This window comes from Bidens hawaiensis, unplaced genomic scaffold (assembly GCF_021521415.1).
Source record: "Bidens hawaiensis isolate Kalapana, Puna unplaced genomic scaffold, B.hawaiensis_p1.1 tig00015127_1, whole genome shotgun sequence".
NCBI lineage: Eukaryota > Viridiplantae > Streptophyta > Magnoliopsida > Asterales > Asteraceae > Bidens > Bidens hawaiensis.
The window spans coordinates 133,223-159,370 of NW_027492341.1; the positions used below are offsets into that span (position 1 = coordinate 133,223).

General features: G+C 33.6%; 2 protein-coding genes and 1 pseudogene across 2 annotated transcripts; all 3 read left to right on the forward strand.

Annotated features, from left to right (window-relative positions):
* Window positions 1-8,187: 8,187 nt before the first annotated feature.
* LOC143548444 (chorismate mutase 1, chloroplastic-like) lies at window positions 8,188-10,151 on the forward strand. The gene is made up of 5 exons (XM_077039611.1): window positions 8,188-8,361; window positions 8,471-8,557; window positions 8,647-8,790; window positions 9,680-9,772; window positions 9,843-10,151. The coding sequence occupies exons 1-5, from the start codon at window positions 8,296-8,298 to the stop codon at window positions 10,077-10,079; spliced, it is 627 nt and encodes a 208-aa protein (XP_076895726.1). The 5' UTR covers window positions 8,188-8,295; the 3' UTR covers window positions 10,080-10,151.
* Window positions 10,152-11,492: 1,341 nt separating this feature from the next.
* On the forward strand, window positions 11,493-13,296 carry LOC143548445 (early nodulin-like protein 17). The gene is made up of 2 exons (XM_077039613.1): window positions 11,493-11,686; window positions 12,775-13,296. The coding sequence occupies exons 1-2, from the start codon at window positions 11,512-11,514 to the stop codon at window positions 13,098-13,100; spliced, it is 501 nt and encodes a 166-aa protein (XP_076895728.1). The 5' UTR covers window positions 11,493-11,511; the 3' UTR covers window positions 13,101-13,296.
* A 2,030-nt stretch (window positions 13,297-15,326) lies between these two features.
* Window positions 15,327-16,202, forward strand: LOC143548446 (early nodulin-like protein 20; annotated as a pseudogene).
* The last annotated feature ends 9,946 nt before the right edge of the window (window positions 16,203-26,148 follow it).

Here is a 26,148-nt window from a genome sequence, read left to right on the forward strand (position 1 = left end):
CGGTTTATATTTTTAAAAAATTGGAGAATAAATGTATGGATGATCACCAAGGAAAAGTTAATGTGTAAATGCGTGTTATGTATAGGTAAAAGCCGAAAGCATGTTAGGTTTGGTTAGAAATCTTTGGTTTAAATGGAACATCAAGTAAACTAGTGCACCCAATAAAAATAAGGAATAGGGTATGACTTGGGACATTAACGGAATCGGTTTTGTGGTAAGTTTGTGGATACAAGTTGAATGGAATAGAAAGTTTGTGTCAAGATGTTGCTTGAGGGCAAGCAATGTTTAAGTGTGGGAATGTGACGGGTGGTCCATGGGACAACCCTTAATTGATTTAAAGGCGTAATAATCATGTTTTGAATTGGTTTATTTGGTGGAAATAGATAACTACGGCGTTGTTGGTGAATTGTAGGTTCAAAGGAGGTTCCGGGGCTACTATGATGTGTATTGAAGAAACCTAAGGAACCGGGTACGCGAGAGATGTCAAAAGAAGTGAAAACAAGAAAATGGGGCTGAAGTCCACCATGACCCACAGTTGAGACCGTGGGCCACGGTCCAATATTATCAAAACGGACAGAGGCCACCGTACCGTGGCCTCTGTTCCACCGTGAAGACTACCGTGACCCCCGTTGGAGACCGTGGGCCACGTTCCAGTACACCAACAAGACCACCGTGACCCACGGTGGAGACCGTGGGCCACGGTGCAGATCATAACTGCCAATTTTTTTCTAGTTTATTACTCGTTTTTGTGGTGGCTTTTCATTATCTTTTATCCCAAAACACCTTAGAGACGATTTTTGGAGAGCAAGGACAAGACTTTGGTGATTGTAATCATTCGTATGTATATATTTTAAAAAACTTGGATAATAATATTTCCAGTACAAACTATAAACACCACCCCCACTCCATTGTCTTATTTTCCAGTAAAAAATAAGATGAAGATTTATAACAAAATTCAAGATTTCTTCAAGAATTGCAACAAAAACCAAATAAATTTGAATCTAAAGATTTTCGGTTTATATTTTTAAAAAATTGGAGAATAAATGTATGGATGATCACCAAGGAAAAGTTAATGTGTAAATGCGTGTTATGTATAGGTAAAAGCCGAAAGCATGTTAGGTTTGGTTAGAAATCTTTGGTTTAAATGGAACATCAAGTAAACTAGTGCACCCAATAAAAATAAGGAATAGGGTATGACTTAGGACCTTAACGGAATCGGTTTTGTGGTAAGATTGGTGGATACAAGTTGAATGGAATAGAAAGTTTGTGTCAAGATGTTGCTTGAGGGCAAGCAATGTTTAAGTGTGGGAATGTGACGGGTGGTCCATGGGACAACCCTTAATTGATTTAAAGGCGTAATAATCATGTTTTGAATTGGTTTATTTGGTGGAAATAGATAACTACGGCGTTGTTGGTGAATTGTAGGTTCAAAGGAGGTTCCGGGGCTACTATGATGTGTATTGAAGAAACCTAAGGAACCGGGTACGCGAGAGATGGTCAAAAGAAGTGAAAACAAGAAAATGGGGCTGAAGTCCACCATGACCCACAGTTGAGACCGTGGGCCACGGTCCAATATTATCAAAACGGACAGAGGCCACCGTACCGTGGCCTCTGTTCCACCGTGAAGACTACCGTGACCCCCGTTGGAGACCGTGGGCCACGTTCCAGTACACCAACAAGACCACCGTGACCCACGGTGGAGACCGTGGGCCACGGTGCAGATCATAACTGCCAATTTTTTTCTAGTTTATTACTCGTTTTTGTGGTGGCTTTTCATTATCTTTTATCCCAAAACACCTTAGAGACGATTTTTGGAGAGCAAGGACAAGACTTTGGTGATTGTAATCATTTGTATGTATATATTTTAAAAAACTTGGATAATAATATTTCCAGTACAAACTATAAACACCACCCCCACTCCATTGTCTTATTTTCCAGTAAAAAATAAGATGAAGATTTATAACAAAATTCAAGATTTCTTCAAGAATTGCAACAAAAACCAAATAAGTTTGAATCTTAAGATTTTCGGTTTATATTTTTAAAAAATTGGAGAATAAATGTATGGATGATCACCAAGGAAAAGTTAATGTGTAAATGCGTGTTATGTATAGGTAAAAGCCGAAAGCATGTTAGGTTTGGTTAGAAATCTTTGGTTTAAATGGAACATCAAGTAAATTAGTGCACCCAATAAAAATAAGGAATAGAGTATGACTTGGGACCTTAACGGAATCGGTTTTGTGTTAAGGTTGGTGGATACAAGTTGAATGGAATAGAAAGTTTGTGTCAAGATGTTGCTTGAGGGCAAGCAATGTTTAAGTGTGGGAATGTGACGGGTGGTCCATGGGACAACCCTTAATTGATTTAAAGGCGTAATAATCATGTTTTGAATTGGTTTATTTGGTGGAAATAGATAACTACGGCGTTGTTGGTGAATTGTAGGTTCAAAGGAGGTTCCGAGGCTACTATGATGTGTATTGAAGAAACCTAAGGAACCGGGTACGCGAGAGATGGTCAAAAGAAGTGAAAACAAGAAAATGGGGCTGAAGTCCACCATGACCCACAGTTGAGACCGTGGGCCACGGTCCAATATTATCAAAACGGACAGAGGCCACCGTACCGTGGCCTCTGTTCCACCGTGAAGACTACCGTGACCCCCATTGGAGACCGTGGGCCACGTTCCAGTACACCAACAAGACCACCGTGACCCACGGTGGAGACCGTGGGCCACGGTGCAGATCATAACTGCCAATTTTTTTCTAGTTTATTACTCGTTTTTGTGGTGGCTTTTCATTATCTTTTATCCCAAAACACCTTAGAGACGATTTTTGGAGAGCAATGACAAGACTTTGGTGATTGTAATCATTTGTATGTATATATTTTAAAAAACTTGGATAATAATATTTCCTGTACAAACTATAAACACCACCCCCACTCCATTGTCTTATTTTCCAGTAAAAAATAAGATGAAGATTTATAACAAAATTCAAGATTTCTTCAAGAATTGCAACAAAAACCAAATAAGTTTGAATCTAAAGATTTTCGGTTTATATTTTTAAAAAATTGGAGAATAAATGTATGGATGATCACCAAGGAAAAGTTAATGTGTAAATGCGTGTTATGTATAGGTAAAAGCCGAAAGCATGTTAGGTTTGGTTAGAAATCTTTGGTTTAAATGGAACATCAAGTAAACTAGTGCACCCAATAAAAATAAGGAATACGGTATGACTTGGGACCTTAACGGAATCGGTTTTGTGGTAAGGTTGGTGGATACAAGTTGAATGGAATAGAAAGTTTGTGTCAAGATGTTGCTTGAGGCAAGCAATGTTTAAGTGTGGGAATGTGACGGGTGGTCCAAGAGACAACCCTTAATTGATTTAAAGGCGTAATAATCATGTTTTGAATTGGTTTATTTGGTGGAAATAGATAACTACGGCGTTGTTGGTGAATTGTAGGTTCAAAGGAGGTTCCGGGGCTACTATGATGTGTATTGAAGAAACCTAAGGAACCGGGTACGCGAGAGATGGTCAAAAGAAGTGAAAACATGAAAATGGGGCTGAAGTCCACCATGACCCACAGTTGAGACCGTGGGCCACGGTCCAATATTATCAAAACGGACAGAGGCCACCGTACCGTGGCCTCTGTTCCACCGTGAAGACTACCGTGACCCCCGTTGGAAACCGTGGGCCACGTTCCAGTACACCAACAAGACCACCGTGACCCACGGTGGAGACCGTGGGCCACGGTGCAGATCATAACTGCCAATTTTTTTCTAGTTTATTACTCGTTTTTGTGGTGGCTTTTCATTATCTTTTATCCCAAAACACCTTAGAGACGATTTTTGGAGAGCAATGACAAGACTTTGGTGATTGTAATCATTTGTATGTATATATTTTAAAAAACTTGGATAATAATATTTCCTGTACAAACTATAAACACCACCCCCACTCCATTGTCTTATTTTCCAGTAAAAAATAAGATGAAGATTTATAACAAAATTCAAGATTTCTTCAAGAATTGCAACAAAAACCAAATAAGTTTGAATCTAAAGATTTTCGGTTTATATTTTTAAAAAATTGGAGAATAAATGTATGGATGATCACCAAGGAAAAGTTAATGTGTAAATGCGTGTTATGTATAGGTAAAAGCCGAAAGCATGTTAGGTTTGGTTAGAAATCTTTGGTTTAAATGGAACATCAAGTAAACTAGTGCACCCAATAAAAATAAGGAATACGGTATGACTTGGGACCTTAACGGAATCGGTTTTGTGGTAAGGTTGGTGGATACAAGTTGAATGGAATAGAAAGTTTGTGTCAAGATGTTGCTTGAGGCAAGCAATGTTTAAGTGTGGGAATGTGACGGGTGGTCCAAGAGACAACCCTTAATTGATTTAAAGGCGTAATAATCATGTTTTGAATTGGTTTATTTGGTGGAAATAGATAACTACGGCGTTGTTGGTGAATTGTAGGTTCAAAGGAGGTTCCGGGGCTACTATGATGTGTATTGAAGAAACCTAAGGAACCGGGTACGCGAGAGATGGTCAAAAGAAGTGAAAACATGAAAATGGGGCTGAAGTCCACCATGACCCACAGTTGAGACCGTGGGCCACGGTCCAATATTATCAAAACGGACAGAGGCCACCGTACCGTGGCCTCTGTTCCACCGTGAAGACTACCGTGACCCCCGTTGGAAACCGTGGGCCACGTTCCAGTACACCAACAAGACCACCGTGACCCACGGTGGAGACCGTGGGCCACGGTGCAGATCATAACTGCCAATTTTTTTCTAGTTTATTACTCGTTTTTGTGGTGGCTTTTCATTATCTTTTATCCCAAAACACCTTAGAGACGATTTTTGGAGAGCAAGGACAAGACTTTGGTGATTGTAATCATTTGTATGTATATATTTTAAAAAACTTGGATAATAATATTTCCAGTACAAACTATAAACACCACCCCCACTCCATTGTCTTATTTTCCAGTAAAAAATAAGATGAAGATTTATAACAAAATTCAAGATTTCTTCAAGAATTGCAACAAAAACCAAATAAGTTTGAATCTAAAGATTTTCGGTTTATATTTTTAAAAAATTGGAGAATAAATGTATGGATGATCACCAAGGAAAAGTTAATGTGTAAATGCGTGTTATGTATAGGTAAAAGCCGAAAGCATGTTAGGTTTGGTTAGAAATCTTTGGTTTAAATGGAACATCAAGTAAACTAGTGCACCCAATAAAAATAAGGAATAGGGTATGACTTGGGACCTTAACGGAATCGGTTTTGTGGTAAGATTGGTGGATACAAGTTGAATGGAATAGAAAGTTTGTGTCAAGATGTTGCTTGAGGGCAAGCAATGTTTAAGTGTGGGAATGTGACGGGTGGTCCATGGGACAACCCTTAATTGATTTAAAGGCGTAATAATCATGTTTTGAATTGGTTTATTTGGTGGAAATAGATAACTACGGCGTTGTTGGTGAATTGTAGGTTCAAAGGAGGTTCCGGGGCTACTATGATGTGTATTGAAGAAACCTAAGGAACCGGGTACGCGAGAGATGGTCAAAAGAAGTGAAAACAAGAAAATGGGGCTGAAGTCCACCATGACCCACAGTTGAGACCGTGGGCCACGGTCCAATATTATCAAAACGGACAGAGGCCTCCGTACCGTGGCCTCTGTTCCACCGTGAAGACTACCGTGACCCCCGTTGGAGACCGTGGGCCACGTTCCAGTACACCAACAAGACCACCGTGACCCACGGTGGAGACCGTGGGCCACGGTGCAGATCATAACTGCCAATTTTTTTCTAGTTTATTACTCGTTTTTGTGGTGGCTTTTCATTATCTTTTATCCCAAAACACCTTAGAGGCGATTTTTGGAGAGCAAGGACAAGACTTTGGTGATTTTAATCATTTGTTTGGGTTTATGATCCATTCGATTAACCTAATTGATGTGATGATTAATCAAACGATGTGTGGCAAGTACTCTTACTGTTCTCTCCCGAAGTGTAAGGTTTTCTAATTATCTTTTATCCCAAAGTACTCACGTTCAAGTAATAAACTTGAAAGATGATAATTTGAAGATTTGCCGGAACGACGGTTTTAACGAACAATGCCTAAAAGGAAAGAAGTTTCGGATTTAAAAAGGTTGTCTTGAAAGACTTTAAGTAAAATAAACGTTGAGAAATGTAAATAATTAAAGTTTCAAGGTTTAAAATGTAACTATTTACAATTAATAATAATAACCATTTAAAATGTAAGTTTACTCGAAACCAGGTTAAAATATCTAACCTTAATATTTACTCAACCTATTTTAAGTAATAAGGTGGGTAAAATGCAAGAATGCAAATCCCTTTGGAATAAAGATACTAAAACGGGTTTTAACGAGTGTTCGGGTTGTTGGTTCGAGTCTTGACAATTGGTCAAACCCAAAGTCAACTTTCCAAAATATTAAATTTTATGAGGTAACTCATAAAAATCCAATAATACTTAACCAAGTATGTAGATCTATTGTTTTAGAACTAACAACGTACGTTAAGCGAGTGTTCAGTTTTGTCGGTCCAAACTTTGTTATGAGATCAAGTTGGATCTAACATTTCCAAGTACTTAAGAAAATAATTAAAATCAGTTTGTAAACTATTTTTAAAGAAATATACAAGTCTTGGTAGCTAAAAACACACTTGTGTGTCTTAAGCGAGTAAAAATCGGATTGGTTCAGTTTCCATCTCACAATGAGTTCATAGATGGTTTCCACATGCCCAAATATCCAAGAACTTGTATAATAATGTACAAATGAAAGTACTTAAGTTTTACAACCAAAAAGTTAATAATAAAGTCTTTAAATAAAAGTTCGGTTTACGGTTCAGATCTAGTTTCGGGTTAAGACCGAGTTTAGAATCTACTAACCCATAACCATGGAACTCAAAAAAATGGTTTTATAAACTGAGATCTAACATTAAAAATGTTTAAACAAGTATTTAACAAAAGGTTTACGGTTTAGAGCTATTTACGGTTAAACCGAAGCATAGACCCTCATACCCATAACCATGAAACTTGTAAATAAACTAAAATGAGCAGAAGTTAAGCATGGTTAGTATTTATAAACAAGTTATACAAGTATAAATATATATCAAGAACACGAAGTTCTCCATGAAGCCTTGCCTTACAAGGTCCGAAACCTCACCGACCGGAATCGGAGTAATAACTACCAAGTGTAACAAGGGGTATTATATTATATATATATATGTTGTGCCACCATAAACAAGTATTAATAAGACTATATAAGTTAATTAGAATGGAAAATTAAATTCAGTCGTTAATAACGGTTTGATTCACAGTTTGATATAAAAACCGGAAAAACTGAACGGTAAACACCCTAGCTCTAACCCACAGTTACCGAAGCCGAGCCGTAAAGTTAATTTTCTTCCAGATTTGTTTCTTCTTCACTCACTGGCTACCTAACCCCCACAGTAGTACCCATAACAGTGAAGATTGATTGATTGATTTGTCATTAAAGTAGTTATTGTGTGTTCTCTGTCTGATTTGGTGAATTTGCAATGGAAGGTAGGTTACTAGTAAGATCACCTTTGTTACTACCTAAATCTTGCTATACACCACCATTCATCTTCATGTTCATGTCGAGGAGGAACAACAATTGGAATTTGAAGCAACAGCAGCAGATGATAATGATGTCTAATTTGCGTTTTAGCGTGCAGGCATCCGCCACTTCATTCGGGTGGGTACTACTTTTTCATTTTATTTTTTAAACTATTATTATTATTATTATTATTATTATTATTATTATTATTATTTAAGTATGGCTATCAACTATTAATCAATATCCAATGCATAGGAGTTTACAATGTCAAATTTAGGCTTATTATTTTCAATTCAATCTCAACAGGCAATGCATAGTAACGTAAGTTATAACTCAAAACTTTTTAAAAGATTGGGGTTTGCAATTTAAATACAGATAGTTGCACAGCTTGTTGTTGCCCGATTGCCTTTTGTTTCATTGTAAACACTACCAATATATATTAAAAAATAAAACACTTTTTCGTTTATATATATATATATATATATAACAATCATTTTCTAAAATTTTAAGCTGATTATGAATTCATTTGTACCAACCGGGTCAAAGTAAACAATTTTGACTCATTTTATCCAAAGTCTTGTTTATTATTTCACCTCTTGATGGCATTAGAAGCTCTTTAATTAGGCAAGAAGATAGCATTATATTTAGTCTTTTGGAGCGCGCTCAGTATTGTTACAACGAGGACGCCTATGACCCCGATGCTTTTTTCATGGATGGCTTCCAGGGTTCTTTAGTTGAGTTCATGCTCAAAGAATCCGAAAAGGTCTACGCTCAGGTAATTCAAACTTCAAATCACAGAGTAACATTACCATTATGTAAATAATAAATAATATATCAGTTAATCAGCATTAATATAAGTCACATTACAAATTCTTTCTTAATAGGTTGGAAGATACAAGAGTCCTGATGAGCATCCGTTTTTCCCAAATGAGTTGCCTGAACCTATGTTACCGCCTTTGCAGTACCCTAAGGTAACGAGGGCTATATAACTGGTTTATTGTTTTGTTTAGGTAAGGTATGTAGTTAAATTTCTGAATTTTTTTTATGTTGTTATTGATAGGTGTCGCATTCTTGTGCTAATGATATCAATATTAACCACAAAATTTGGGATATATACTTTAAAGACCTTCTTCCTAGGTTAGTAAAACAAGGAAATGATGGAAATTGTGGATCAGCAGCGACGTGTGACTCCAACTGCTTGCAGGTACACGTTTTAAAGGATGCAGTAACATTTATATTGTTGTTTATAATCGGGCCAGTTTTAGATCATTGCCACCATGCCTGTGCATTATAAAAGTTCATTTTCTAAAATCATGAGTAGGCGGTGGAGAAAACAATGGTCGTGGGTGGTGCTGACCCGTTTGGATTTGTTTTAAATGAACAAGTTTTTTCAGGATGATCCATTTTGACTTGTGTAGATTGTATTGATCCAAATTGACCCTTTGTTTGATTTGAGTAGACCCAAATGAATCCATATGCAGTATTTTTACCCAAATCAACTAGGGCTGTAAACGAGCTGAGCCGAGTTGCGCTTGGGCTTGGATCGTTTACAAACCAAGCCGGTCTGGCTCGGTTCGTTTATCTTAATGAGCTAAAATTTTGAGTTCAAGCCCGGCTTGTAAATATCTTGAGCCAGATAGTGGCTCATTGAGCAGCTCGTTTATTTTTCTTAAAAAGGTTAATCTTATATTTTTACACTTACTGATATGTATAATTAGAAGAAAAGCATAATTACTTATATACAAACTTAATGAATATATGTTAAAATTTGAGATATAATTTCTGTATATAAATTAAAGTTTGAGCTTAAATTTAATGAGCCAACAAGCAAGCTAAATCAGCGTAACGAGCGTGTCAATGAGCAGAGCTTACCTTGAGTGAGCCGCAAGCTTGTTAGAGAGCTCTAATATAAAGTCCATTTTCTACACACATTATTGCATCGTTGCACCCCTACCTACACGCATTTGTATTATAAAATCCATTTTCTAAAGTAACTTTATTATGCACTAAACACTTGAACAAATATATGGCACTCATGTGCTTTAGTTTCTGTTTCTTACATTCACTAAACGAGTCGTATTACATTTATGTAGGCCCTCTCTAAAAGAATCCACTATGGCAAGTTTGTCGCCGAAGCCAAATTCCGAGCCTCACCTGCTGATTATGAAGCTGCCATTAAAGCACAAGTAAGAATCATTCTCTTTTGTACGGTACTATTTCAGTTTTCAAGAGGTATAATAGCAATTACGCTTGCAGGACGGGGAAAAACTGATGAGTTTGTTGACGTACCCGGCTGTGGAAGATGCAATTAAGAATAGAGTGGAAACTAAAACCAAGACTTTTGGGCAAGTAGTGATTGTTGGGTTTGGGGAAGATGCGATAGAACCGGTGTACAAAATAAACCCGAGCTTGGTTGCTGATGTTTATGGGGAGTGGATCATGCCATTGACCAAGGAAGTACAGATTGACTACTTGTTGAGAAGACTTGATTGATTTGAGATTCAAGTTGATTGATATTTAACTGATTTTGTAGGAAATGAGTAAAATGACTAATTTTGGAATAAATATTGAAGTTAATTACATTTTCTTATATGGCTGGATTATGTGTGTTTCAAGTAGAAAGAAGAGTCTTTTAGTTGAGTCCAAGTTGTTTCTGCTCAATGCTTGAGCGTGTCGAACACTTCAAGCTTCATTATCGATTGTTGCTATCAAATGCACTATTGGTGGTGTTTAGGGTCTAGACAGCAATGTTAGAGAAAATAGTAGAAAAGTGATTTTCACCAACTCTAGACACAAATAATTATGTTTATACACTCTCAGTTCATTTTAGCTTCATGAATAACATTACAATTTTTTTCGTTGTCCATCATCACCGCCGTATATCCCACAATTCGACCCAAAATTTGTTGTTTCAAGGTTGGAACCAACAATACTGTCATAGCCAAATAAATTCCCAACCTGATTACATACCCGGGACGTAACCTGGCGTCCTCAAGCTCCCAACCCGAGGCGTCCAAAAAGAAGAGCTCTAAAAAGCCCGACGCTAACATCAGTCCGACCGTCCTTCAACCTTGCTCATTTGGGATTTTCAATCCTTTAGGTTTAATCATTTAATCCCTGACAAAATTGAAATAATAACTTTGATTCTTAAATAAACTAATAATAACAAACTATCTATCTGGTCCCAGTCATAACACATAGATTTAATATCACCTAGTTTATTAAAAAGATGTCCATTCTCAAGTATGCATTTTATTCCAAAATACCTTTATATATGATACTACAGAGTCATAATAATACCCAATCACACATCACCTTCGGTATGTGGTTCCTATTATTTATTCTAGTGTATCCTTCTGTTATGACCCGTGCTAGTGGGCTCATCCTACCAGCCCAGACCTGTACTAGTGGGCCCATCCTACCAGCTCATGTTAAGAAGCCCAATGACTTAAGGGATCTATGGAAGCCATCACATGATATATAAGCGTAAGAGAGGGAATGTTGAGGGGATGAATGAATATTGTAAGAATGTTTGGCTTCTTCTCATCTCATACTCTATGAATCTGTTCTCCCATCTTTCTTCTAGTTCTTGTTCTGTATTAGTTTCGGTTTCTATCTTTATCTTGTAATCATTCGGTTAAGACAATAGCTATTTGGTTAATTCAATAACAGTTTGATTTATTAATTCTCGCTGTGAAATAACCGTTCACAACACCTTCCCCCCAAAAAGAATATACAAATATAAAACCCATACACACATCCAATATAAAATATTATTATTTAATTGGGTGAACTCCGTTTTATGTTATAAAATGAAAGCAGATAATATTACTAACAGCATTACTGATATTATTATTATTATTTTGTCTAGAAAACCCACCCTTGAGACGCGCACACTCACACTCACACTCACACTCACACTCCCATGGGTCGGACATCGGTGGGTTTGGCATTCTGCGCCGCCGCTTTAATCCTCGTAATGTTACCGGAACATGTGTCAGCGAAACGCTTCATTGTCGGAGGGAACATGGGCTGGACTACCAATGTTAACTACACTCTTTGGGCCACTAATCAAACATTCTACTTCGGTGACTGGCTCTGTAAGTACTCTATTCTGTTTCTCTCAGATCTATTGTTTGAATATGTAATTGGTGTTAAGTTCATTGGGTTTTATTATTAATTGTGGAAGTGAAGTTTTTATTAGTGTAGTGGTAGGACATTTGAGATCTGGATTTGGAAATAGATCCGTTGTGCAAAACATTTATGATTTATGATTGTGTATGTACATTTATTATTGAATCCTGGATTGTTGTAGATCTCAGTTGCTTCCTGTGAAAAAATAATTTCAAAATCAGGATATATATATATATATATAAGAGCTTTTGTTTAGGTCTTGAGGATATTAGCATTCAGAAATTAAGTACCTCCTGCCAATTGGTGCCTTTTATAAACGACTGAAATCTCCAAACCGAAGAAAATTAGCTCGTTTAACTTTAACCGGTTTGGCGGTTTAATGACTCGGGTTTTGTGGTTTGGATGTTTAATGGTTAGATTATGCATTTGTGTATGTGCATTATATTAATATTAATGAATGGAAATAAGGAGAAAAGAGAATGGTTCAAACCGATATCCAAAACTAAACTGTCACTAGAAGTCGCTCAATGTTGTTTTGTTTCTCTAAAGTCACTCAACTTTCTTTACACATTTCAATCCCGTGAATTTTTTATTAAATGTTCAAAAAATTTTAATATTTAAATGACCTAAATGAAACATGTATCTATCATAGTTTTTATTTAATATGTTTATATTTTTCAAATTAGCCTGCAATATGGCACAATGGCGAAGAATGAATTTCAGTTGACAATACCAGGTTTCATAATTGTTTAATTTAAACTCAAATTGGAAAAATAATCACTAAATAGGAATCATGATTCATATATGATTTATTTGACTCAATTTTAAAAATAGTTAAAAAGTTTCACTACAGGGCAAAGACAAATGAAACTTTAGTAGTAGAAAAAAAAGGATTGAGTGACATTACCGAAACAAATTAATTTATTTTTTTTACCATTTTGCCAAGTTACCATAAACACTCTACATGTTAAATGTGAAAATATATATATAATCACCTGTAATATATTAAACATCAAACTTTTTTGAGGTCTTAACCATAGTTCCCATTTTGCAGATTTCGTGTATGACCGAAACCAAAACGACATACTGGAAGTAAACAAAACCAACTTTGAAACCTGCAACGCCGAGCACCCTGTTCACAATTACACAACTGGAGCCGGAAGAGACGTGGTGGAACTCAACGTCACTCATGACCGCTACTTCATTAGCAGCAAAGGGTCCTGCTATGGTGGCATGAAAATGCAAGTGCACCTCTCCAAGATACCACCGCCACCACGTGCTGCCCCTTCTAAGAGTGCCTCATCGACATTAAGCCCGCTCTTGATCCCTGTTGCTGTCACCATTGCTGCAGTGTGGGACTTGCTACTATTCCATGTTTGATGCAGTTTTGAATTTGATTACCGATGGTAAATGAAACTGTCGTTATTTGGAATTGATAGGTAGGTTTTATTGCCCAAACTGGTACTTGTTTTGTTTTAATATTATTATTCACGGTGTTGAACTTGTTTTAGTTTGAACAAAAAGTTCAAAATTAATCTGTGGGTTTGATTGTGTTGGATAGATGAATCATGTTTACAATGCAATTATAAACATCGAACCGAAACGTATGAATCCCAAGCTGGTTGAACTGGGTGTGCTGTGGTTTAGATGGCTTGTTTATAAACACCAATACTCTTAATTGTCACACCTTATGTATTGTAGTAATAGGATGGTGTAGTGTAGCATGCATATTATATTGTATGAGACAGTTTTATGAAATAGTTCAGATAAAAATAGACAGGAAAATGATACATCTATAGGATGTGAGTTAAAAACAAAACCAGGATCATACAACTACCATATCTGTTATTTTCTTAATATCTTCCTATATATCCCAAATTAAGTTAAAATAATTTATATCTAAGCTTCTGTTTACAATTCAAAGTCTTTAAAATACCACCCCTAGTTGTCTCTATCTTCATTTTTGTAGTATGTTGTTTTCTTAACTGTTTTACCTGTCTTGAGCTTTCAACTAAAACCTCGTCACTAGCTAGATTTGATTCACAACGATCATCAAATTCAGAATTTAGACATTGTCTTAAATAAATCAAGTTGATCGATTAATAACGGAACCCCTTAGTTTGAATCCTTAAGGTACAATTTCAAGTTATCAAAACTAACATAACCTTTTTAATCGTATTTTACATGTGATTTAGATTTTAAGTAAGCAATACATGATTTCAAGACTAAATTTATCTACCATGATAAAAGAATATCTTTGGTGCAACGTGGTATGATTCTACGCACCACCCGTATTTGTTTTACCCGACCAAGTTCCCCCTTTTCTTTTCAAATGAATGACAAAATTACTTCGTATCTTTCAAATTATGCATGATATATTTTCTTGTTTCAAGTATATTCGGTTGTCTTTCTCGCTTGAGAAACATGTGTTCATTTACAAGAATAGCAAAACCTCATACATAAAATGTTTATCACCGTCAAAGAAGTTCACATGACCTAGATATGTAGTTTCTTCCTTTTTGCAACAACCACCTACCTTTAACCGAAGTTAATGAGCAAAAATAAATCTACATATATGTCGAGTTATGTTTTCCAAAGATTTTGCTTTTGATAAATAACAAAAAACACAACATAACCGACTTTTAAATAATAGGACTTAAACTTTTTCCTCAATATCCCTTTAAATAGTTGTAGTTATATACTTGAAGCTTTTGATAACTTTTTTTTTTTTTTTTTTTGAGTGTTCAAGCTTTCCTCCTACTATTTACATTATACCGCCAATGCCAGGAATCGAACCCTGGACCTCTCACCCAAAGGCCATACAAGCTTTCTCTGACAGGTTTAGGTCAAAATGATTGACATCCATAGCTGTTATTATTATTATTAATTTTTTTACTCTAGGCATCAGCGATAGCCAAGATGTACAGCCAGGTTGGACTGGATTAAGTGGCGAGTTTTGAAATAAAATGCATGTTCGTCACTCATAGCCTTTTCAAAATCTAGTATATTTAGACATTTTTTATTTCGAAGAAATTTTACTAGGGGTAGTTTTAAACGATTTCAAGAAAATCATGGTAAGCAATCCTTCTTTATTTTTATAAATTTGAAAAAACCAATACATATGACTAATCACTAATCTTCTAGCATATACAATAGTTAAAAAATTATAATAATTTAAAAAAAGATTTCATAAGCATCTACTTCAATTTCAAATTCAATAAATCCCATACCATCATTTTATATGCGCATCTTATATTCTATATAATAATTAAAAAAAAATACGAGCTGCAACATTATTTTCATGTGGTCATTTTTCTCCTTTTACTTCATTTAAGTAAAAATATTAAATATTCTTTTAAGATAAACAAGACCTTTTATTTTTCATCTCATCACAAATGTATGACCTTTAACTGGTACATAACATGTTCCACACTTGATATTTCACACAAAAAGGTAAGAAGACGAAAAGTATAGCATTGCATGAGCCGCCTGAAACACAAGTAATACTATCTTACGCCACTGGTCCATTCTCACTCACTATTCCCAATTTACCCTCAACACTGCCAGCCAGCTGCCATTATATTAATTTTCTTGCACCAGCTATTTATACTCACTCTTTTCCGTGTATTTGGAATTTAAGATTTAGTGAACAATGAGAAGATCAGGAGGAGTTGTCATGAATACGATGGTGGCGGTGGTGGTGACAATGGCGATGCTAGCATGCGCTACGTCTAGAAATCCGGTGCGCCACCAAGTCGGCGGCAAGAGTATGTGGATACCTAATTTAACTATACCGATTGGTCGCTTCAAGAGAAATTCTACGTCGGCGACTGGCTTTGTAAACACATTTTTCTCTATATATATATGTATATATATGTGTGTTCGTTCCCCAATGGTTAGAACGGCCATCTGAATATTGTTCAAATGATCGTTCTAACAGATAGTTTAAAAATTTAAATAAGACGGGGTGGTGTAGCTATAACATGACTCTTTTGATGACAATTAACTTTATATTAATTAATCATCTGAATTGAAATTGTTTTAATCTCGTGTTATTATTCAGATTTCGTGTACGATAAGCACATGTACAACGTGTTAGAGGTGAACGAAACCAGCTATGAACACTGCAATGAGAAAGATTTCATCTTTAACATCACAAGAGGCGCAGGACGTGATGTGTTCGAGCTCAAACAAGCTAAACCATACTATTTCCTTGCAAGCGGAGGCTACTGTTACGGTGGAATGAAACTCAAAGTCGATGCGGTTGAATTTGTTCCTGCTCCAGATCCTTCTCCGCCAAAAAGCGGTTCAAATATTATTACAGGATTCAATCCGATGATCATATCGTTAATGGTCATCGTTGTATGGGCTGGTTTGTTCAAAATCAGTGAAAAATTTATAAATGCTTAGCTTAATCCCTTATTATTGTTTGGATTTGTGTTATTGATTATCTTGATTTGATGTTTGGATACATGTGTTTTAGTATCTTATCGTTTAGATATTAAGTTTTATAAAAAAGTATCTGATCATTTTAGTTATAATATATCATGTTTCGTCTTTAATTTGGTCTTTGCTCTAATAATGTTTTTCATATATATGTGGAAAAAATATGAATTTCAGTTAATGATATTATGTTTATAATTTATTTTAGCTGGCAAGGATATATTTTGATTATTTTTGGTAATTGTATAACTAAGGACATCTAATATCCTAGGTTGCTTACTTGCTTAAAAGTGCATAAATAAATTAGAAATATACTGGTTTATGAATTAAGATTTTTTCCTTTTATATCAACCAAATTTGATTAACTAATTATTAATTTGTTATGCTGATATACTATGTGAAAAGTTTATTCGTATCAGAGTTGATGAGGATATAATTAAGGAGAATATCACTATAATTTTTTTACAAAAAATCTTTGACACCAGTGAAAGCATTAATCCTAGCTAGTTGTTTCATATGTTTTTCATTTTCAAATTTTATTTGATGGTAAGCAAGTTTTTAAAGCTTACATTTTAAGAATAAAACTGGATTTCTATTTCGTACAATTTATTTAACCGTGTACAAGTACCTTTAATACAATTATAGGGGCTTGTTTGCGTGTCTAAGAAATATTTACTTACCAACAAGTTTAAACTTTAAATACAGCTCTACATTAACTTAAACTTCCGTGTAACCTCCTTCTATTGGCATTCACAACAAAAAGAAGATTAAAAGACGTTAACCTGATGCCAGCTAATTCAACCCAATCGGGTTTGTTTAGCTACTAGAATATTCAAGTCACATTATTTGTATTATTATTGCCTTCAAAAAAATTTCAAGTTACATTATTTGTATTATTATTGCCTTCAAAAAAATTTCAAGTCACATTATTTGTATTATTGCCTTTGTTAAGTATGCATGTATATTTAGTTCCTTTAGTTTAAATACTGCAATAAATTTGAAAAGACTTGGTTTAGAGAACTTGATGAACACTTTTAACTTTTCATTTATGCTAAAAAAGAGAATTAAATAGTTACTTATTTCTATATTTAAGACTAGACGGGTGCCCGCGCGATGCAGCGGGTGTTTGAACTTATTAATCACGTAACAAATATAAGTGTTTATGGTTCGGTTAAAACCTTGAAATCGTTTAAACATGTAATTGGTTTGACTTCTTTTTTCTGTTTCTTTTTTTACTTTCGGTTTGTTGGTCGGTTTCAAAATTTTCAAAACATAGTGAATGGTTGGTTCGCGGTTTATACTGGCAGCCGACCATAAGAAACCAGACTAGACTGTAAATGTTGAATGCATTTTAATGTTTTTTATTATTAATTATTAGATATGTTTTGTAATATATATTATATATAATTAAAATTTAATTGAACATAATCTTTTTATTACAAATAACTTGGTTATACAACCTTAAATTAACCTAAATGCAGTATGATTCATTTTGTGATATTTGTTGTTATTATTTCATATCCTAGACCTTCCATTAATATTTACCATTTATGTGGCTAACATTATCATTTTTTATTTATGATCCTCTCAAGTATCATATTATGTTAGTGTTTAGTTAAAATTGATGGTACATTTAAATTAATAATTATTTTAAACTAAATTTATTATTAAAGATTAAACTATGAACCAAACTGGAACCAGATCGTTAGTAACGATTTGGTTTCAACTTTCAATGGTTGAGTTTGGTTTTGGACGACAAAAAATTCAGTATTAACGGCTGGACTCACAAGTTTAACTTAAAACCATCAAAACCGACACTGAACACCCCTACGTAACATATTAATTTATTTAAAATGAAAAAAATTATAACAATATCATATCCAAATCAAAGAGAATAAAATTCTCGTTTTTATGGTGTAATTTTTTTATAAAAATATTAACGTTTGAAAAGGCTATAGTCGTTTAAAAATCACGGGTGAGAAGTTAGTTTACAACTTAATTTAAAAACATAATATGGTTAAAGATGAGGGACCAAACTTGTAAGTTGAATGGATTGTATTTAAAAGACAAGTTTACCCTTACTAACACATGTACCTCATGCTTTAATTGTTGTAAATTACTTAAAAATGAGTGTCTTAATTTGCCCTTGTTTGGTGTATTATATATAGTATAGATAATTTTGAACTAGTTGCGATCAACCCGTGCGTTGCCACGGGAACGGGCGGTATCAATGTGGTTTATTACGTTATCGGTTCAGTATGCCCTTAAATAAATTAATTTAATATATATATATATAGGGAAAGTATATGCAAAAAACTCACTCCAGTTGCGAAAACCCTGGAAACTCAATTGTGTGGTTCTAGAGTGTGCCACGTATGTCCAGATTAGATTAATTATTTTTAAAAGAGAAGGCCAGTTATGTAATTTCACCAATTTTTTCATTTTTCACTTTATATCCCATCCTCTCATTTTTCATTTTCACGTTTTCTCTTATAATCCTAATAGTTTCTCTCCTCTTTCTCTCATTTTTTTTCTACTATTTCTACTTCAAGAACCAAAAATTTATCCATCTTCAAGAACAAAATTGAGTATGTATCTATCCAGCTAATAATGGTTGCAGTGGTTCTCTTCCAGTGGAGGAGACCCGGTGGCATGGCGGCGATGGTTGGTCAAAGTAAGCAAGTCGGATCCGGTTAACTTGTAATTTGGTATATTTTTATGTTTTTCAAGATCTGAAGATTTGTTTCTTACTTATTTTTTTTTCTTTTTTGATTCTTTTTTACCTTTGAGTAATGGTAGCTCTATGATTTAGTTTTTGGTAAACCTTTGATGTTTGGTAGATTTTTATCCTTCTTTTGCCTTTTTTTTTCTTTTGAATATATATTTGGTAAATTTTTGATGGGTTTCTTTTTTTTTTCAAGATATTATGTGTTTCTCTTTTTTTTTCTTCTTCAAGATCTAAAGGATTATATTTTTTGCTTTTCATTATTTTTTATTTTTATTAATAAGAATTCATATGAGTGTATTTTGGTATGAATTTATGTATATGAGATTTTTTTATTGTTATTAATTTTTTGATGGGTTTCTTTTTTTTCAAGGTATTATGTGTTCCAACCTGCCGGTGTTACTTTCACTTTTTATTATTTTTTTTATAATTAAAAATCCATATTGGTTTAAAACATATGTATTTTATACAATTTAACATATGTTTTAAACAACCAACATATGTTTTTTACACAATTAACATATGTTTATATTACTTTCAGATTGGAAACCTGCTAAAAAATCAACTTGTGATTCGATGGATTTCAAAAAGTGTCAAAAAATGCAGATTTGTTTAAAAGTTGACTGGAGCTTGTGAATGAAGAGAGAGAGAGAGAGAGATAGATAGATTGTGACATAAAATAAACAATTTGCAAGAGAGAGTGAGTGATATGACATAAAGTGTGATGGTGACATAAAGTGTGTCATAAAAATGTGTGGATGTGTGTAGGAGAGCGAGTGTAATTGTGACATAAAGTAATGAAGATGTAAAAGTAAAACTTATGACTTTGAATTTATTGATTTTTGAAAAGTACAATTCATGTCTCCCACACTCTTTTGAATTAACTTTAACACAATATAATTAACTCCTAATAAGGGTTATTCAAAAAATTAAAACCTTTTACATTATAATGGTTATATAGAAAAAAATAATAATTAAAATGATGGTATTTATTTAATTGATTTTTTAAAGATACAATATTTGTCTCCCACACTCTCTTTTGTATTAAATGTTCATAAACTTTGTATAGCACGTCTCTCACTCTCTCTTGCACATGTATGGGTTACACAACTATTAAAAATTGTTCATTTAAATATTAATATTCTGATACAAAAAAACATATGTTTTTGCATATTAAAACATGCGTTTATAGACAAGCGTAACATATGTTTTTGCATATTAAAACATACGTTAAAAAAAAACATATGTTTTTGCATGTTAAAAACATATGTTTATAGCCAAGTGTAACATATGTTTTTGCATGTTAAAAACATATGTTTATAGCCAAGTGTAACATATGTTTTGCATATTAAAACATACGTTTATAGACAAGCATAACATGTGTTTTAAATGTATGTATATATTTTAAAAAACTTGGATAATAATATTTCCACTACAAACTATGAACACCACCCCCACTCCATTGTCTTATTTTCCAGTAAAAAATAAGATGAAGATTTATAACAAAATTCAAGATTTCTTCAAGAATTGCAACAAAAACCAAATAAGTTTGAATCTAAAGATTTTCGGTTTATATTTTTAAAAAAATTGGAGAATAATATTTTTTTCCGGTACAAACTCTGAAAACCACCCCACCCCACCATCTTATTTTTTCCAATACAAAAAAAGATGAAGATTTAGTACAAAATTTAAGATTTCTTCAAGAATCGTAACAAAAATTAAAAAAAAAAAATTGAATCTTTTTAAGGGTCAATAATAAAAAAAGAATCAACCTCCTTTCTACTCTAAAAATAGCAAATTTCAAAAATTGTAAAATAATATATACATTCAAACAAAATTTCCAAGAACATCTTAAAAAAAAAACTAAAACGACCCGATCTTGTTCAAAATTTTGTCCAGATCTGATACGAAATGGCTAGATCCGAACCGAAACCGCTATCGAGTTTTAGTTTTTCGATGACCTAGACCTTCACCACCACGTCACCTTAGGCCGGAAACCGCTATCGAGTTGCACGTTTCCGGTAAGCCAAGACCCTCACCGTCGTACACAAAGACCTTCAATGTCGTCGTCATCTTGGGCCGGAACCCTTGTTTGGGTTGTCGGAAGCTGCTTGTTTGGGTTCACCTACTGTAAGTACCTTATAATTCGTCGGAAAAATCATTTACCTTGTGATTCGCCGGAAAAATCATTGATTAGATCTAGTGAGGTTAAATGGTATGGATTGATGTTTGGATGGTTTGGTTTGAGATGATGGTTGGAAGATTAATGAGAGAGAAAGATGAACTTATTTGATGTGAATTATTTGAGAGAATTTTGAATTTTGGATGTTTTTATTCTAAAAATGACAGATGGTTTGATTGAAGACATAAAGTAGAAAATGTAAAATGTCTATCTTGCCCCTTTGTACATTTTTAATGTTCTTTTTTAATATGAAAATTGTATTTCTTTTAGACATTGAATCTCAACCATCCATCCATCAAGATCAATGGTCAATATAGAGTTTCCAGGGTTTTCACAACTGGATGGATTTTTATTTTAACCTTTCCATATATATATACTAGCCGGGTGCCCGCGCAATGCAGCGGGGCGCACGCGCAACTTTACATTGAACGAATAGTCCATGTCGGTACATACGTCACCTGATGACAGTGCGCACGTAGCCTGAAATTGGGCGCGTAACTCGTGCAAAGCCAGTTGCGTGTAATCGAAGATTCAACACACGTAACCAGACGGGAATGCACGTTATAGACATTAAAACATGCTTAACCAACAACACGCGTGTAACTCATGGCGATTAACGGTGTAGGGTGTTGGGTTGATCGTTTACCAAGATTGGGTTATGTGCGTTACGTGGTGCTGGACTTCATTTGCCCCGGTACATGTAAACAACGGTATTCGCGTAACTTGTAACGAAAATAACAAGGAAAACCTGAAATATACAGTAATTTGGAATAAATCATTTTTTTAAATCAATCCGTTTTGGCCCAAACCCATTCTGATTCGACAACATTCTGACATGGCCCCTTTTTACTCGAACCCGAACCAAATTAACCATTTTTTGTATCGACTCATTCCGACCCTAAAGTACTTTTACAAATGACCAAGCTCGCCTGACTCGGCCTATTACCCGGTTCTAAATGGTAAGCGCATAACATGCTAACTTTTTAAAACTATAACAATATCATAATCTAATTAAAGAGAATAAAATGTTCGTTTTTATGATTTATTTTTTTTAAAGAATATTAACGTGTGAAAAAATTATGATCGTTAAAAAAGTCATGGGGTAGTTAGTTTTGAATTAGAGGTCATATGTGTAACTATTATTAAACTTTACAAAAAGGTAGTGAAGTTGAGGGACTAAAGTTTTAAATATATTTTGAAAGAATGAAAGTTACGTAATATATTTGTTAGTAAAGACCTTACTACCCATAATTTCTATATTTTTGATGCTTATATGTTGTATATAAAGCAATTAGCTTATATCCCGTGTGGTACACGGGTTTAAAAAAATAAGATCTTTGAAATTTGAAAAATCAAATTAAAATGTACCTAAGTAAGTTAAGTTAGAATATTTTGGCATGTTTCGGTTCCTATCACCAAGAAGAAGTCCTTATCTTCCTTTTCACAAATGTTCGTAAGATATATTTATTTAGAAGGCTTGTCATAATTATTTCTTTGAAAGCTTTATTAGAAAACTCATATACTGTTGAAATTTTGAAATCATATGTAACATTAAAAACATTAAATAAACATACTTCTTTAATTGGGTGAGAAACTTTCAAATAAATTCTTATTAACCAAACTAACTAATAGCTATTTTTGATATGATGAGAAACTTTCAAATAAATTCTTATTAACCAAACTAACTAATAGCTATGTTTAATAAACTTTATAAATATTAAGGCACTAAAGAAAATATAGTAGCATAAAATATTAAATTACCTTAAATAGTGATTGTCCAGAACAATACGGCAAATAGACCTAGTCGGAATTTCTAAAAAGCAATTGTAAACAGACTCATGAACAATATACAGAACAATATTGCAAATACGGTATGTCAAGGTCTATTTTTATTTGTTTGAACAGGTTTCATATGACAAGACAATGAAATAAGAGAAAAGGTTTGTTACTCTTTTTTATAATGAAGTAAACAAATAAAAGTATATACACATTTTCTTTACTAAAGAAACATCACCATATTGTATGCTATTTTATTATATTTTTTCTTCTGAAAAAACTCAATAACTGATTTGTTTAGCACACATATATGGTTATATAGTCGTGCATACAACCTCCGACAATCACGAATTGCCTACTTTGTAACTTAAGGTGATTGTCCTTTCCCATTTCTTTATTGCTTTAATAGCCTTAGACCCTGAATCAAAACATAAACATGGTACTTGAGGTTCTCCCACTTGCAATGTGAACTTCAATCTAGAGTAAATTAACATCTTGTACTGTGGACTCCAATCAATCTAATTTTGCCATTTATGTCCTGTCTTTCGCTGCATTTGTAAAACTTAAATATTTTTATAGCATGAACTTGAAGTTAAGAAGCAGAAGCTTGAAGAGTGGCTATAAGAAAAGCAATTAAACCTCATTATGGTCCTTGGGCCTTACCTTCTCTTGAAAAGTTTGGTCAATTTTCTAAAATGTTAATTTTGACGCATTTTAAGCCTTTTGTCATCCTATACATATGAGGGTTGAGCATAAGTCGAGTTAAATTTGACTTGATAATAACAAAACTAAATTTTTGACATATGGCCCGTTAAACAACCTTATAATTGATCCTTGTTGCGGATTAAATTTGAGTCCACAATAGTAAAACTTAAATTCTTGACTCATTCAAGCACAGCAAAAAAAAGATAAATTTGAGCATATAATTATAAAACTTATCTTTTTACACGTTAATAAAATACGAAAAATGACCCGTTAGCCGGGTTAAATATAACTTGGTAATAATAAAACCAAAGTTTTGACCCGTTAATGAAATACATTAATGGCCCGTTAACACGTTAAATTTGGCACGTGATGGATTGAAATTTATATAACGGGGAAACGTTAATTAATTTGGGAAGTGAATAAAAAAATAATGATTACCTCATAGAGAAGCATATAACCCATCCACAATTCCACATAGAAACTGTAACATCAACCTCTACATCAATTTGAGTGTGCTGCATGTAGACAGTACGATGTCAAAACTTGGATGATAAAATAATTTTGAAAATTACAATCACAAATTATGTACCTCAATACGTTCGTGTACAACAACGATTATGTCAGCAAGTTTGTTTGCCTTGACAACTTCCTTTTCATGTTTCCTAATTTGTTATGTAAACAAAATTATAATATGAGGCAAATATCATTAGCAACATTAGCCAAACGGCTGGAAGTGACAAAATATACCTACAAATCTGTAACACTGGCACCTAGTGCATAAACCTGGTTAAAAACATAGTTAATGAAAGAAAAAAAAGTTACTCGTCTTGCTCCTGCATTAGCACAAAATATTGAGAGGATGTCTGTACCACAGCCAACATCTAGAACAACCTATGATACAAGCAATCAAAATATATATCATATATTGAGATGAATAAAACATAAGAATACGACCCTATTATTATTGTTAACAAAAACATTAAATGGTTAAACTGGATCATCTTAATCAAATTATACATGTTTTTCTACAATCTAACATATAAGAGCATCATGTTATCCAACAGCCAGATAATTTCTATAGTTATTTCAAACTATTAGTAGAAATTCTAGAAACATATCTCAAATTGACAATATATACCAAAGATTTGTATGCAAAAATCAATATTCATAACCTCTTAACCTAAAAAATGTTTTAACAAACCAATCTACAAACAAAATTTTTACAAACCAATAAACATATATTCACAAATGATACCCAAATCTAAACAAATAGTTGAATTAAATGATACCCAAATCTAAACAAATAGTTGAATTCCGAAAGTGATCTACAACTTTTGAAAATGATATTAACAAAAAATTCATCACTTATATACAGATAACCAAATTTTAAAAGAGCATATACATTCATAATCATTCATAATAAGAGTGACCTGATATTTTAAAACTGTTGAAAACTAAGGTCTATTATAAATTAGACATGTTTATACATTACAAAGGTCTTGGTCTTGAACCACCATATCTTTTACCATTATCATAAGCTGAGATTTTAATATGCACAAAAAGGGAATTTAAAGATTCAAAACATGCGGAAGGCATCATGGTAGGTGTGTTCACGGTTCGGTTCATCATGGTAGGGGTGTTCACGGTTCGGTTTAAAACCGGTCATCGGGTTGGTTTTTTTTTTTACTTTCGGTCGGTTGGTTTCAATAATTTTAAACCGTAGCGAACGATTTGGTTTGCGGTTTATGCCAAAAACCGGCCGTATAAAACCGGATCAGACCGTGGGTTTTCTTTATATATAAAATTTTAATATTTTGAAGTTTTATATTACACTTAATATACAATTAGGCTATAACTAAAACTTTATGTTTATGAAACCTGCATGTTCAATTCCTATCCCACAATGTATTTATTATACTCTCTTTATTTTAATTGTTATCAATATTTAAAACAGACCAATATGCAGTAAAAAGCAAAGCTATCAACATAAGAATAGTACACATATAAAATGTAAAGCTTAAAGATTTCTAGAAATGAACTTTTCTGTACGAAATTTTCATAAATAGCTATATTATTAGTCTTTAATTTCATGTATACAATCAAAACTGGACCGTGAACACCCCTACATCATGGCCAAGAGCCTACAAACATAAATATTAGCAGGTAAAATATCATATATGCAATTATAATAATTCAAACCAATTTGAGGATTAGTATCGTACCCAAAGACCTGTCATCGTTGTTCCGTGATCCATGTAGAGTTGAGCACGCATTTTTGCTACTTTGTTTTCTTCTATATCAAGTTTATTCACCTTGTACTCTAAAAATGTAATAAATATCATACACTAATTACATAAACGATTAAGCAAATACAAGATGAATGTAGGAAAAACCTTTAATATTTTTAGTGCACTCTGCTGATAAGCCAAAACTCAAAGGAGGATCATCAACATCTAAAAATCAAAGTTTTCAGAATATCATTAAATATTTAAATGTTAAATGTAATATGCAAAATATAGAACAATAATGATGACATAAATTAGTTTATTTGTGGATGTTGTAATACATGCTGCAGAACTATTTCAATAATCTAAAAT

Excerpts from the sequence above, each read along its gene's own strand:
- LOC143548445 (XM_077039613.1), top strand. The coding sequence starts at position 11,512 with ATGGGTCGGACATCGGTGGGTTTGGCATTCTGCGCCGCCGCTTTAATC. Across the intron at positions 11,687-12,774 it reads CTACTTCGGTGACTGGCTCT|ATTTCGTGTATGACCGAAAC; the intron begins GTAAGTACTCTA and ends CCCATTTTGCAG.
- LOC143548444 (XM_077039611.1), top strand. The coding sequence starts at position 8,296 with ATGGATGGCTTCCAGGGTTCTTTAGTTGAGTTCATGCTCAAAGAATCC. Across the intron at positions 8,362-8,470 it reads CCGAAAAGGTCTACGCTCAG|GTTGGAAGATACAAGAGTCC; the intron begins GTAATTCAAACT and ends CTTTCTTAATAG. Across the intron at positions 9,773-9,842 it reads AAGCTGCCATTAAAGCACAA|GACGGGGAAAAACTGATGAG; the intron begins GTAAGAATCATT and ends TTACGCTTGCAG.